This window comes from Colias eurytheme, chromosome 4 (genome assembly GCF_061535395.1).
Source record: "Colias eurytheme isolate Ceu_HAF_F1 chromosome 4, ilColEury1 Martin Lab GWU primary, whole genome shotgun sequence".
Taxonomy (NCBI): domain Eukaryota; kingdom Metazoa; phylum Arthropoda; class Insecta; order Lepidoptera; family Pieridae; genus Colias; species Colias eurytheme.
In genome coordinates this window covers 3,591,319-3,605,450 of record NC_142983.1, presented here as the reverse complement: position 1 = coordinate 3,605,450, position 14,132 = coordinate 3,591,319, and the positions used below count along the sequence as shown (strand labels likewise).

General features: G+C 32.7%; 2 protein-coding genes across 4 annotated transcripts; one reads left to right on the top strand and one right to left on the bottom strand.

The window, feature by feature from the left end:
• Positions 1–4,273: 4,273 nt before the first annotated feature.
• Positions 4,274–9,265, top strand: LOC149908837 (junctional adhesion molecule 2A-like). Of its 2 annotated transcripts, none has more exons than XM_090120409.1 (6): positions 4,274–4,330; positions 5,633–5,835; positions 7,117–7,252; positions 7,773–8,038; positions 8,340–8,523; positions 8,841–9,265. In XM_090120409.1, the coding sequence occupies exons 2-6, from the start codon at positions 5,728–5,730 to the stop codon at positions 8,909–8,911; spliced, it is 765 nt and encodes a 254-aa protein (XP_089976535.1). In that variant the 5' UTR covers positions 4,274–4,330; positions 5,633–5,727; the 3' UTR covers positions 8,912–9,265. The 2 variants fall into 2 exon arrangements, with proteins under 2 accessions (XP_089976535.1, XP_089976534.1); XM_090120408.1 differs by having other exon boundaries at positions 4,281–4,517.
• A 55-nt stretch (positions 9,266–9,320) lies between these two features.
• On the bottom strand, positions 9,321–12,180 carry resilin (pro-resilin). Of its 2 annotated transcripts, XM_090120402.1 has the most exons (5): positions 12,094–12,180; positions 11,183–11,827; positions 10,428–10,617; positions 9,989–10,024; positions 9,321–9,633 (listed from the first exon to the last, which is right to left on the bottom strand). In XM_090120402.1, the coding sequence occupies exons 1-5, from the start codon at positions 12,100–12,102 to the stop codon at positions 9,344–9,346; spliced, it is 1,170 nt and encodes a 389-aa protein (XP_089976528.1). In that variant the 5' UTR covers positions 12,103–12,180; the 3' UTR covers positions 9,321–9,343. The 2 variants fall into 2 exon arrangements, with proteins under 2 accessions (XP_089976528.1, XP_089976529.1); XM_090120403.1 differs by lacking the exon at positions 10,428–10,617 and having other exon boundaries at positions 11,242–11,827.
• Between the last annotated feature and the right edge of the window lie 1,952 nt (positions 12,181–14,132).

Here is a 14,132-nt window from a genome sequence, read left to right as displayed (position 1 = left end):
AGTAAATGAGAGCAATTTTATGAATCAAGGATATTGGCTGAGAATTTTTCGGAAAGACATTCCTAAAATTTCTGAATACATAGTATTGTAGATGTAAAGACGCCTATAGATACTGTACAGGCAAACATTGATTACCTTTCTGTTTTAATAAATCTTTGTAATAAACTAGATATTAATATCTATACTCAAATAATACAATACTTAATTTGACGAAGAGCAGACATTTATGAAACTATGCGAGATTGTCTTCGGCAAATAATTCCGTAATCTCCCATTGACACCTGGGCGGGCCCCCAATGAATGTTAAACCTTATTAACACCCCGTAGGGGACCTGTTTACTGCTGTACACATAACTTTTGCCATCTCACGGAATTATTAAAGACTAGTGTATACTGAACAAAAGATTCAAATGTCGCGAAAAGAATGACTAATTAGCATCAATTATTGCTTTATCTTTAGGTTTTTAAAATGAAACTTTTATTACATCGTCTCAAACTTTTTGGTCTGTGTAGCGCATGTCGCGTGACGGTCGAACCGTACGAAGCCTAAGTTTCACTTTTACCGTGGTTTCATAAAACCATACAACATTTAAAAAAAAAAAAAAAGAAAATAAATACAATAACAATCTTCCCATTGTTCCAATTATTCTAAGAAACATTTCACCGTTATAAATTCTCTCTCACCTCTGGATTACGCAGCATTATATTTATGTGATTTACGTCTTTTGAGATTTTTTTGGAACGGCTCGCAATGTAATTTTCCCATTATTCGTTCGTCTCGTTTGTATTAAGTTGAATCTTTTATAAAGACGAGGCGTGTCCCGCAAGCGTGGCGCTTCTAATGATGATTTACTGGTGCGAGATCCCGCGGGCGGCGTAATTTTCCCTCAGTGCGGCAACCACACACTATCTACTACACTCGAGCAAAAACAAACCGAGAAGCTCCGTTTAATCATTCATTCCTAGTACAAGTAAGGTCGCTTCATTAGGATTTATTTCTTTTCCCGCCGGTCACGCCGTGTAAATAGTGTTATTTACTCCATGATTTTCTTCGCTAAATAAACAATTTTAATTTCGGAACGTAATTGTTGCTGCCGATAGCATATGTTTGGTCTTTGATTGAATGTAATGTGGGGCGAGGGTCGGCAAACAACAGACCACATAAGTTTGTCCGTCCCTTCGACCCTGTTTAATTAACGCGCCCCGAAGAGAATATGAAATGTGCTCAAATAGCTTTATTTACTGATAATCACATCCTACATTGTTTCTAACTTGTCAAAACTCAAAACATTACCGTATTCTCTTCTCCTATGAGTTTATTTGTTGGATCACTTTTACCTTTGTTATGGAGAAGGTTTACGATAATTATCATTTAGTAATTTATCTCATTCATTGTATTTATTTTGTTTATTACATTACATACGTTGTAAAGTAGAAATTATTTACTTTCTATATAATTTCTTATATAAGGTAAGTAGGTACTTATATAAGTATTTATCATTAATAAAAATTATAATATTTTCATGCTTGGATCCATCTCATAATTAGAATCCGTAGCGGGCCGGAAACTTGTTTTGTTAGTTTATTAACTCTGAAGTTTATTTTTCATTTTATTCATACATTTTCTCCCTTAGGAAGCGTATACCTAGTGCTTGAGTTACGTAAATTAAAAAGACTGCTTTGGCATGTCTTCAGGTATTTTATCATTTTATTTACCTATAGGAACTTAAATACATTTAAATTTAAAATTAATTAGCAATAGCTGTTTAATATTTATAATTTATAGGTTGATTGCCGTTCGCATTGACACGTCTATATTCAAAATGAATAATAAAAAATATATATGTAGAGTTTATTCCTTATTAGAAATAATCTATTAATACAGCGTAAAAGTCGTGTTTATTTTTGCTTAAGACATACAAAAGCCTTTCTAATACACTACACAAATTCGACTAGAGAACGTGTCATTGACCGACAGATGAGCTAAGGCTCCTAGAGCTTATAAAAGATAAATTATACTAAATCGCTTCAATATATTGTATCGTTTCATCATGAAACCAGACCCATTTATTAAGTACTTACATAAATAAACCCAACGAAACCGTGTAGAGTTGAAAATCTCGATCACAAGAGCGCTGCCCTACTACCTGACCTCGATGATAGCCAGCGGACCAAAGTACCTTTCGAAGAATCAATTTCTGCCAGAAAACAATATTATTTCACGAGTAGATACGTTACACCGGCGTACGATTCCCGGCTCCCGTAACATGTGAGTTTGGAAAACATCGGTTATTCATTGTTGTTTTTCAATTTCCGCCCGCTGACGCGTGGAATTGAAAATTGTGAACTTTTGTTAACTATCGTATTTCGGAGCGAATAGTTAGCCCATCATGCACGAAGCGAGTCGACTTGCGGAAACTTGTTGCCCACCAACATTTCCTTAGTGCTTTTCAATAGAATCAAACTCTATCAAAAACTATAAATCATTGTATTCTTTTTTTTGCAGGTGTTTCTTTTGTCACGAAACTTTTTCGATTCTTAGTAACATCATAACTAATTTGTTTAATATTTTCCTTTGTGTGTGTTCAATGTGTTGTATACAAATAATATCTCAATATTTTAGTACCAACAGATTTTTTTTCTCCCTAGCTTAATAATTTACATCATAATAACAGTAACACCTACCCACTTTAACAGCTTCTTAACAAAAGACTCGAACCTACAAATTTAATATCTATTTTACAGGATTATTTTAATTCTATTTCAATAATAATCTTTATCTTTAATGCTTTATCTACAAGAAATTAATTTAATATTGTTATTAATTATATTATGTTATAATTTATATAGAGTCCTGCATGAACGATTGAAAGACACAAATCACGCAGAAAACTTGTATACCTACTTCGCCAATAACATATCACATGCTATCCATACAACGTGACGTACATATAGAACATGCAATATGATTAGAATCCCACCTCTAGGGCCGCCTAGATCATGTATACCTAATTTGATAAATACGCGAATTACCCCAAGAAATAAGGCATTCTCTAGTGTATCCATTATAAACGGATACAAAAAAGATTTTTTATAGAAAAAGCTCAAATAATGATCAGAATAATCAACTGAAGTCGATCTGATATAGATATAAGATAGACTTTCATGTCGTATTATCATTTAAGAAAATGCTTTCTCATAATAACAAATAATTTTCTTTTGGTTCTATAATTAAAAGCAGTTTAGTTTATGCCCAAATAACCTCTTTCATGAAAAGCTTTTCATGGATCTTCTTTGTGTTTGTTAAATTGTCTTCACATCTTGTAATCTTTTTAGTATCCAAAATAAACAAAAAATGTTGCACAATACGTCAAGAAAAAGATCATAAAATTACGTTCTGAATGAATATTTCAGCAACATTATAATATTATCAATGTGCGTGCAACGTCCACTAAAGTTGAAGTATGACTAAAGCGCTGGAAAGTTCAATGAAATCATAGCATAACATTTTTAATATTCTTTAAATTCTTGTTCTATGAAATTCATTTTAAATGAGTCATTGAGACGGGCAATTATAGTATTAACTTCGTCACACTGTTCAGTGACTCCACCTAGGCTCTACACGCGAACGAACCCTGCGATTCTACGAACAATATTTTAAGGGAATTTCACAGAAAATTCAGCACCTATACCTATGTTATTCTTCTACTGTCTGGCTGTTGTTAATTTCAAATGCCGATAACAATATGTGAACTGCAGGATAAAGCTCCTATATCTCATTTAAAGCACAAAGGAATTCTCCTTAAAGCTATTTAAGGTACAGCAGATTTGAGCTAAAAGTAAAATCTAATTGATTAAGATAAGATAAATTTTCTCTATTAAAAATTCTTACAAATACTTTAGACTTTAAGAGTAAGTAAGTAAGTAAAGTATTTTCTCAGTAAAGACTTTTTTTTCAAACATATATAATCTTCATATCAAAATCTTAGAGCATCACATAAATAAAAACAAATTCTTTTTTTAAAATTTTAGGTACAATCATGTTGATGAATCAGTAATTAAGAATCTCATTATGCATGGATGAGTTTATTTTTTTGCAAGCTACGAGGCTTATAATTTCACCCTTTAAAATCCCTTTTACAAGGGTTGGATATTAATAATAATTTAAAAGAAAGGTGCATAAATTACGCACGCAACACACGTGGAAATCTAGCTGCGACAGATCTGCGCATGCGTTGGCCACTCAAGTTTTAAATTTAGACTCGTCGACGGAATTTTGCTGGCCTATTTATTCTGTACCGTCGCAAACCGAAGTTTTAACCATATAAAAGTCATAACAGATAACCAATTGGTTTTATAAACAATAAGATCTATAATTTATGAGTTTGTTTAAATTGATACATAAGTGTTGTGTGAAGTGATGAGGATAGTTCTTGTTTTATATCGTGTGTGATAAATAGTGATGATGGGTGAAAGAAATGTGTGTACAATATTGTTTTTATTGTTTATGAAACAAGGTAATAATAGCAATAGCGATGGCCTCCTTTCCTTTTTTTGTTCTATTTATATCATTCAACTTATAAACTCTTAATTAGTTCCTACATTTTAATTTAAATGTTATTTTCAATAATGTGATATAAAAAAGCTTTTTATAAAATAAGATACAATAAATGATTTTTGATAAATTAATATTAATAGATAATACAAATCGTTGGAGACATAACAAACATAAGCTCTTTATATTTTTATGAGTACTTTATTTGAAAAGCCCTCGCTTTCCATAATTATTTAATAAAATATTACTCATTCAACCAAGAGGTATTAAAAAAAGAAAAAAACTGTTCGAAGTAAAAAATTGTAGGAGAAAATTACATTTTAAATTCAAAGTCAGTGCAGGCAATGTCACTGCAACAGTTTTCAAACTTAGTTGAAGTTCTTATTGGCGTTGACTGCCGGCAAAATGACGATGCCTTCACCTAAAGTCTAAACTTTATCTTGGCCTTCAATATTTACCTTATCTAGCTTTAAGCGCACGTTTTGTTTACTATTTTTTTTATTAGATTAACGTATGTGAATTGTGAAACTAAATGATTATAAAAAAAGGGTTCATTAATATCAATATTTAAACACAATATTGTGTTATAATAATTGTGATCGTAAACGAGTTTTCATTATAGAGCAAAAGCTTTATCTAAAAGCAGCGCGTTCTTAGTCGGTTAGAAAGATAGATGATGTCATTTAGTGGTTTCTAGTTAGCATCGCCAATAAATAAACAGTGATTTCCACGGTGAATACAACTGGGATAGAGGATTTATTTAGGTGTTTATAGTACACGTAGATGCTACGAATTACTTTTTATTGAAACAATTAAAAAATTATGTAAATATGGTCTCTGATTATCAATTTAGTGTTATTATAGTACGTTATACATACCAAAATTGAGAAATTTAACAAATTGATTACATTTTTGAAAGAAAAAATTTTTAGACGCGTAGAGCACTTTTTGATAGAGAAAAGTCTCATGTGTTCGCGTCACTTTAATATACTTACATGATTTTTTTTTTCTTTTATTGGCAGTCTATATTTATATTTCTGCTCCCTTTTTGATGTTTCAATATTGATTTTATTAAAGCATTCGGCATACGAGTGTCTGAGCTCACAGTACCAAGTCATGCAGTAGAGGGCGGGTCTGTCCTGCTGCAGTGCCACTATGACCTCGAAGGTGACATGCTGTACTCTATCAAGTGGTATAAAGACAACCGGGAGTTCTTCCGATACGTTCCCAGCAATAGCGTGCCTTTCAGCTACTTTCCTCTGTCTGGAGTTAGAGTTGATGTGAGTATGATGTTAATTACTATTATTTTTGTAGTGATAATATATTTCATTTGTTTTGTTAAAAACGAATGACAATAAGTATAACAATAAAAAATAGACAGATATAAAAATAAAATAGGAAATAAATTTACAGTGCAATACTAACAGTATTTAAATGAATTTACGAAATAGATCACTGTTTGTCAACTTTCATTACCACAGTAGGTATTAATTGTTAAAAGTGGAGTTTACCGCCGTTACATCGTCTCCACATTATTGGGAAAACTTGTGCGCCCCAGTTCTCATAGACGAGGACCTCTCTAACCGTTAAACACTTGATACCATAAAACAATATTTAGGCAACGCTACTTGTTAAGTGTCTACGGGTTAAACATTAAAATGACGAACGTTTTTCTTCTATTTATGGTGGTTTGGATACACATTATAACGATGACTATTTAAAAATATTGGGAAGGAAATTACTTATTGACGAGTATCGACTGTCTGACAGTGACCTATTTCCAATATTGAGTCAATAAGGTCTGTCAGGATCTGACCCAGTAATCTTAATGTGAACATGCCGACCAATTAGTGAAATATTTGCTACTCTAATTGTTACTAGTCGTGTGTCCCGGTTCCTCTCAGATAACTTAGCTGTTGAAGCTTTGTGCTTGAAAATAGGTTAAGTGGTACAAACAAAAAATCTTTCCTCTTTATTAATAATAATATAGTTAATTGTCGATGTTAACAGTGGATTACGTCAATACTTAAATGTCAAGGAAAGCTCTACTGTTACCTTATCATTATATGTTTTATTAAATTAAATATTTCGTGAACAAAAACTTTCTTTTACATGTTACTACTTTCTTTATTTTCACTGCGATTTACAATATGTTCTTGGGGTCGTGGCTTAGTTGTTGAAATCTGCTCTTAGTGTGATAAAATATGCAGCTTCGTATACACCCTTAACCGTGGTTTAATATTTTTATTTATATCGTGACCCATCTATTTAAATGTTAGGTTCACGTTGTCTATACTAAGCCTCACTAATATGAAGATATTATGCATGCAATGCAAATGCTTTTAAAAATGGGATTTTCTTCATATATTACATAATTCCATACCTATAAGATCGGCATTTTTAGTCAAATATTATAAATTATAAACTCATTTTGGTAGATTATAACGCAATTTGAATTTATGCGGGATACAAATCCATATTTAAAATCTGTAGCTTTAAACATTTACCAATTGAGATTCCTGTCCCTCCTAATCTAAATAACATTAAAAGTTTTATTACAGGAAAAAGATTCATCAAGTAACGTCGTAAAGTTAGTAAATTTGACTCCCGAGTCTGCGGGGCTATACCGCTGTGAAGTCTCCGGCGAGGGACCGTACTTCGTCACTGTTTTTGATGAGAAAAATATAAGCGTACACCGTAAGCACATTTAAAACTTGTCATTCAAAAGATAATCCTTGTATTTTGTTTCTTTGAATAGCTTTAAATCATAACATATTTATTCTGAATACCTATTATACCTACCATTTACAGTAATCGTTGGTTTTAATGCGAAGTTACGAGAACTTCAATAATCCTGACGTTTCAAATTTGGCACCAACTAAGCTGAAGTCAAATAAATTATTCGAACCAATAATTGCGTAATCCGAGCCTGTATTTATGCCTTTGTATCGGTTATAAATTTAAAATTGATTCCTGAGCTGATTACATTACAATATAACATATGGTCATTTTGTAGAGCAATAACATTACCTTTGTGCGAATTTTCCAGAATTTCGCTCGAATATGGTAAATTAGAAGCCGATAATGATCATTATTCAAATTCAGGTTTCATCAATCTTATTACTTTATATATTATAGTTAACGCTCATTTGAAATGTATTACTTATGGGAAAATAATGAATTTCAAATATCATCACGCTTTATAAAATACTTTCAGTGTTGCCTTACGACCGTCCGCGAGTGATAGGCCTACAAGAAGAATACAAAGTGAGCGATATTCTAGCAGTAAACTGTACATCATCAAGATCTCGACCCCAGGCTCAACTAAAATGGCTGATCAACAATGAAGCAGCTCCTCGAAGACATATCACTGGGCCGTGGTACAGAATATCGGACGAGCGGCCTGATGCCAGAGAAACCATATTGCAATTGAGATTTATCTTGAGAGAAGAACATTTTAAAAACGGTCTTCTGCAGATTAAGGTAAATACTAAATAATATAAACTAATAGAAATTTGATTATATGAGAAAATATTGATAGGTTTCAATAAAGTTTTCCGAATGCTTTTTTCAAAACTAGTTTATGTTGAAAAATGCTCGCTGTATTGTATTTTTTTTTTGGCGATGTGCTCATTTGTTAGCAAAGAGAACAGAAAATTTTACATTATTTATACGTACATTCGTAGAATAAACTCCACAATTTTTAAAATTATCTAGTCCAATCCTAAAACTCTTAATACTAAGTTTAATTGCAAATACATATATATAATTGTTTTTGTTCCAGTGTCAATCTGCAATAGCGCCACTATACCAAGACGAAACAGTGCATCACATTATACGAGCAGAGGACAGCTTCTTGGATCCAATATCTGACGAAGTGATAAATGAGGAAGTCAACAAAATGTTCGGCCACACACAGAGAGAGGAGCGGGAGGAGATACCTATAGCAGAGTCACAAAATGATCGAGGTATTTTGAATTACTATAGGTATATTTTGTACGTTTATAATAATGAGTTTAAGCAGTTTGGATGTGATTTAATAAAAAAACGTTGACATTTTTTTGTTTCGATTAATTAACTAGAACTCGACACGAAAATATGTATTATAATATTAATATGTGTAATGATTTGTAAATTTGAGCTGATTTTTGCTATGCAAAAGTTTGTCCTTTATTACTAATTTAGGGACTTTAGTATGAAGACTAATTATTATTAATAAAATGTAATGTTTTTTTTTATCATTTGGTTATACTACTTTTGTTGTAATAAAGTTTCGTTGTTTCAGATTCTGCCGCGGTTTTACATGCGACGTATGCGTCAATTGTAATGATATTTTTACTACAAATTATTCTGTAAATTCATTTGTATATAGATATTTTTGTCCTAATGTAATATTCATATTAATGGAATTTCACGAACAACCCTGTGATTTTTTAAACACGATTGCATTTTAAATGCATTTAACAATAACTTTGATAATGCGTTAAAATACGAAATTTTATTTCCAAAACGAGCACGCATTTAGTGATATGTTTCTATCAATGTGATATTTTACGTAAAAATAATAATTGAAATACATGAAAACAATTATAATTTAAGTATACCAACTGCACAATTTGTAGGGTTTGCTAACATACCTACCAAGCAATTCCAAATGAGCTTTATAAGAATTTTTATAAAATGTAGTTTTGAATAAACGCTTGAATAAAAGACATGTTTCGTTTCATTGTTTATTACGTATTAACAAAGCATAAGTAGGTATTTGTTGAGCTACAATCGTATTGTTATTTAGTATCCAGATCCTCTGGGGCCGTTTGGGCCACCGCTGGGATATCCTTCATCACCACCAGATCCAAATCCGCCTTGTCCTGGGAAACCTCTACCGGGGTAACCACTTTGTCCACCTTGACCAGAACCTCCGAATCCTGGTCCTTGAGATCCTGATCCTCGTGGGTAACCTCCTGCAGATCCTGATTGTGGGTAACCAGAGTCACCACCAGCGAAGGCATTGGCACCAGCATTGGCTCCAGCATTAGCACCTCCTCGTGGGTAACCTTGGCTGCCACCACGACCGCCTCCTAATGAAAATAATGATTTTTAATATGATCATAGTATTTAGCTTTCCTTTTGTTTTTATATAGCGGCGATTTTTTGGGGCTAGTTAGCCAAAAGTTTTAAATTCATTCAATATAATACGAGTAATTTCTTTATGATCCAGAGATTATCTATTTTTATCACTATACAATAATAAACCAATAACAAATACAATATTATGCTAATAAATCACTCAATTAAAATGTGTGACTATAATTTTAAAGATTCTGATAATTTTTAAGGATTTTTGTTTAAGGATTTTGTACGATTCTTAACAGCGCTTTACAGGTGTGAAAATGTATGTCAAATGGAAATTGAAAAGAAAATATAAATATTTACCGAAACCAGATCCAGAACCGGAGCCAGAAGCATCACCTGTCGAAAATTACGAAAATATTTAAAACAAAATGTCAATATTGAGAATTTAAATATTATTTAATACGAAACGTCTCTGAATAGCGACCAGTAAAACAAAAGGAGACCTGGTTTGCAAACAAAGAGATATTTTTTAAAGATCCGTTAAAAGTGTATGTATTTTTGTAAGCATAAGCTGTATATTTATATTTCTTTCTCATTGAAAGTCTGGTTCTATTAGTGAATATTGCATAAAAATTAAAAGTATAAAAAAGTTCACATTACTGCCTGTATTTTGCAGTTGTCCTATATTAAATTTCTTTTTTATTATTTCCCAATCGTACCTAATATAATATTTTAATACAAAATTGATGCTATCCTGAACAAAATGAATAAATAAGCTATATAGAATGCGCAAACAAACCCTCGTATCGTATCTGAGGCTTATATCCATCTTGATCAGCCTCATACTCAACGATTTGTTTCCTACCGTCAGGCAGAACCACATTATATTCCCCTATCGCTACATCACCGTCCCTCTGCTCCGAGTGACCAAACTTTGTACCCGTTTCTGCGTCATCTACCTCGTAACTGAACTGATATTTGGCTGGTTCCTAGAAGGAAAATCTATCGTTAAAACATATCCTTTAGCATTTCTCTAACACGCATTTACTTCATCTTATATATAAAAATGAATCGCAAAATGTGTTGGTAAGCGCATAACTCGAGAACGGCTGAACCGATTTCGATAATTCTTTTTTTATTATATTCCTTGAAGTACGAGGATGGTTCTTATGTAGAGAAAACGTAAACATGTACCACGGGCGAAGCCGGGGCGGACCGCTAGTCTTATATATAAAAATGAATCGCAAAATGTGTTGGTAAGCGCATAACTCAAGAACGGCTGAACCGATTTCGATAATTCTTTTTTTATTATATTCCTTGAAGTACGAGGATGGTTTTTATGTAGAGAAAACGTAAACATGTACCACGGGCGAAGCCGGGGCGGACCGCTAGTATTATATAAATTTAATATTAGTTTCAAAATTACAAGCAATTGTGTTGACAGGTTTAGGAGGCAGTAATTAGTTTTGAAACAAATAACTTTGGCATAATTCATAAGATTTCGAGTGTTCTTTGATGATATATATTATGTTTGTCTTATGAGAATATACTTACATTAGAACCATCTACCCCTGATCCACGATAATTTTGACTTGTACCATCTAAATCATTACCGAAATCAGGGGTTCCATAAGACGACGAAGGCGAGCCTCGTTGTGGTTGACGTCCTCTACCACCCGGACGAGACGAACCAGGTCCAGACAAACCGTCAGAGCCAAAATCACCAGGTGACTGGAAACCGCTTGAGGGTGTTCCGTATGTACTGTCAGGTCGTTGCCCGTTACGGCCGCCGAAGGGACTACCACCACCTTGTTGGTTTGGTGTTCCGTACGACGTTTGAGGACGACCACCAGAGCCGAAACCTGATTGACCGTCACCAAAACCTGAAGGGCCGTTGGGAGTTCCATATTGAGAGTTGGGAGTGTTTCCTTGACCGAAACCGCGGCCAGAGCCTCTTGAAAAACCAGAACCCCGACCAGGTGGGCCATATTCAGAAGACAAGGATTGTCCTGAGCCAGGTGCGCTATAGCCCGACCCAGGCCCGCCCGACTGGCCTCGCCCTCTTTGTCCGAAGCCTGGTGCTTCATATTGAGAGGATGGTCCGGAGCCAGATCCAGATCCAGATGGAGGTAGATAGCTGTTCACAGGTGGCTCACATTTCGTTGCAGTCCACACTAATGCTGTTAGGCAGATTACCCACTGAAAATAATTAAACAAATAATAATTATTGTATTAAACTCATGCATATTTGTCAGGCCTTTATTAACTAAGTCATAGCTACAAGTTATTTACAGAATGGAACTTTTAAAATTTGTATTACCCTAATAGTAAATATGCTATAACCGAAACTGCAAGGCAGTAGGTACTAAATTCGATTATTATCTATTTACGGTTATATTTAATTTTTATTGAACTTAAAAGTATTCAAATATACAAATTAAATGTGAAAATTCAAATATACTTACTAAAATCATTGTGAGAAAAGTTTAAGGCTTTCTGAAATTGATGCACCCTTTGCTCTCACAAAGGGCTATGTATGCTTTGAAACTTGGATCCAGAATGTATTGAACTGGATTAGTTTGGACTTTATATAGGTACAATTGTAACGAAGAGCGTGATATCAGTAGTAATGCAAGAGTGTCTCACGCGTTTCGTGTCCCTATATTTAATTTCGTGCATCGGCCGATAGAAGCTCTTGTATAAATTATTGCGGCATTCAAAACAATTCAATTAGTGTAAAGCGAGTAATTTATTATTTCTGCAAGTTGAACTAAAGTGATCCTTATCATTCTATATTGCTATCTTAAGTTTAATGTACAGTTTTTCTTGTAATAAAAAATATATTCAAAATCTGACTTCTAAGAATTGTTATAATTTATAAAGAACGAGTAAAAGAGTAATGACCTAGACAATCTCGATTATTTAATGAAAACATTTTTTCAATTGCTATAAAAAACTAATGTGGCTCAGAAACTAACTAAGTACTACACTAAGAAAACTATACGTAATGCAATCTACAATGCCTACAAATTAGCATTAAACATTTTTATATCATTCCAATTAGCAATCTGATACCTACACATACATACATATTGAAGATACATATTCGACGATTATTTTTGAAGCGCTACCAATAGCTCATAAGCGTTTGCAATATTTCGTGACATGTGCCGATCTGTGTCATCCCGGTCGTGCACGGCTGTTGCGTCACCACGAAGCCTTCATTAGCTACATTCTCAGATGCATCCTTATATAATCCCTTTTGGCACGAGACTTCGCTTTCGGGAAACAATCTATATAATAAAAAGAATCACCATATGTTGCTTAGCGTTAAACTCGAGAACGGCTCGACAAATTCGGCAATTTTTTTACGTTTTTTGTTTAGGCACAAGAAAGGTTTTTATGGAGATAAATCATGAAAAAGAAGCAATAGGTAAACTCTTTTCTTAACCGTGAATATCTTTGCCACAAAGGACCAAAACCTTCCTAAATAAAAAATACCATTTTATTTTATTCTATGTACATTTTATATTGAAATTGCATATTTCCTTTAGAAGATAATATTATGAAATGAAGTGACCCGGACGCGGATGCAGCCGTAGGATTAAAATCACCACGGCATCCAATTATTGCGTGAGCGTCAGGTAATAGGTATTTATATTAATCTCTTTATAAAAAATATCTAAAAATATATAGTAGGTATATATTCTAGTGACAAACATTTTTTTCGATTACTGGTAGCAGATATATTACAGGTAGGACTTATTTAACAAAATTTAACGAGTAGAAGTAATACGTAATAAAATACACATAGTACGTACCATACTCGTTTAAGTTCAAAAATGTACCTACTATTGTCAAAATCATTTTGAATGAACATTGCGGATTCTGGATTATTCTAATTTTTTTTACTATTAAAAATTTTGAAGTAGATCTATGGATATGTCTCCTAAAAAAAGATCTATAGGTATTATGTACACTAAAAGCTCTAATTTAATTACCGCCCGCCCATTGAGTATATTATTATTTTATATCAGTGCCTTCTTTTAATTTTTTTATTTCATTTATGCTATAAAATAAAACAAACACATATGCGTCTGCACACTTGCAGCGCATCTTGATTAACTTTTTTATTGGATTGGACAGTTTATTGAGGATACAAATAAAAATACAATTGAGATTGAAATAAATATATTTCGTTTATCACATTCATAACTTTCATAGTTATCACATATACACAGCCGAGTAAAATTCTTGATAATTATACAAGTACTTACACTATAATAATGATCAAGTAATCTTATAATTTGGTCCCTTATTAACAAATAAATATTCACAACATTTTTTAAATTCAAATGTATAATAAAGTTTTTTTATTTATATATTTTTCAATACATACAGACTAGATTAACAACAAATATATTTATCACAGGTCACTTAATATTCACAATATTTGAACTGTTTTTAAAGACACATTCGTAAAAAGAAACTTATGTATAATTTT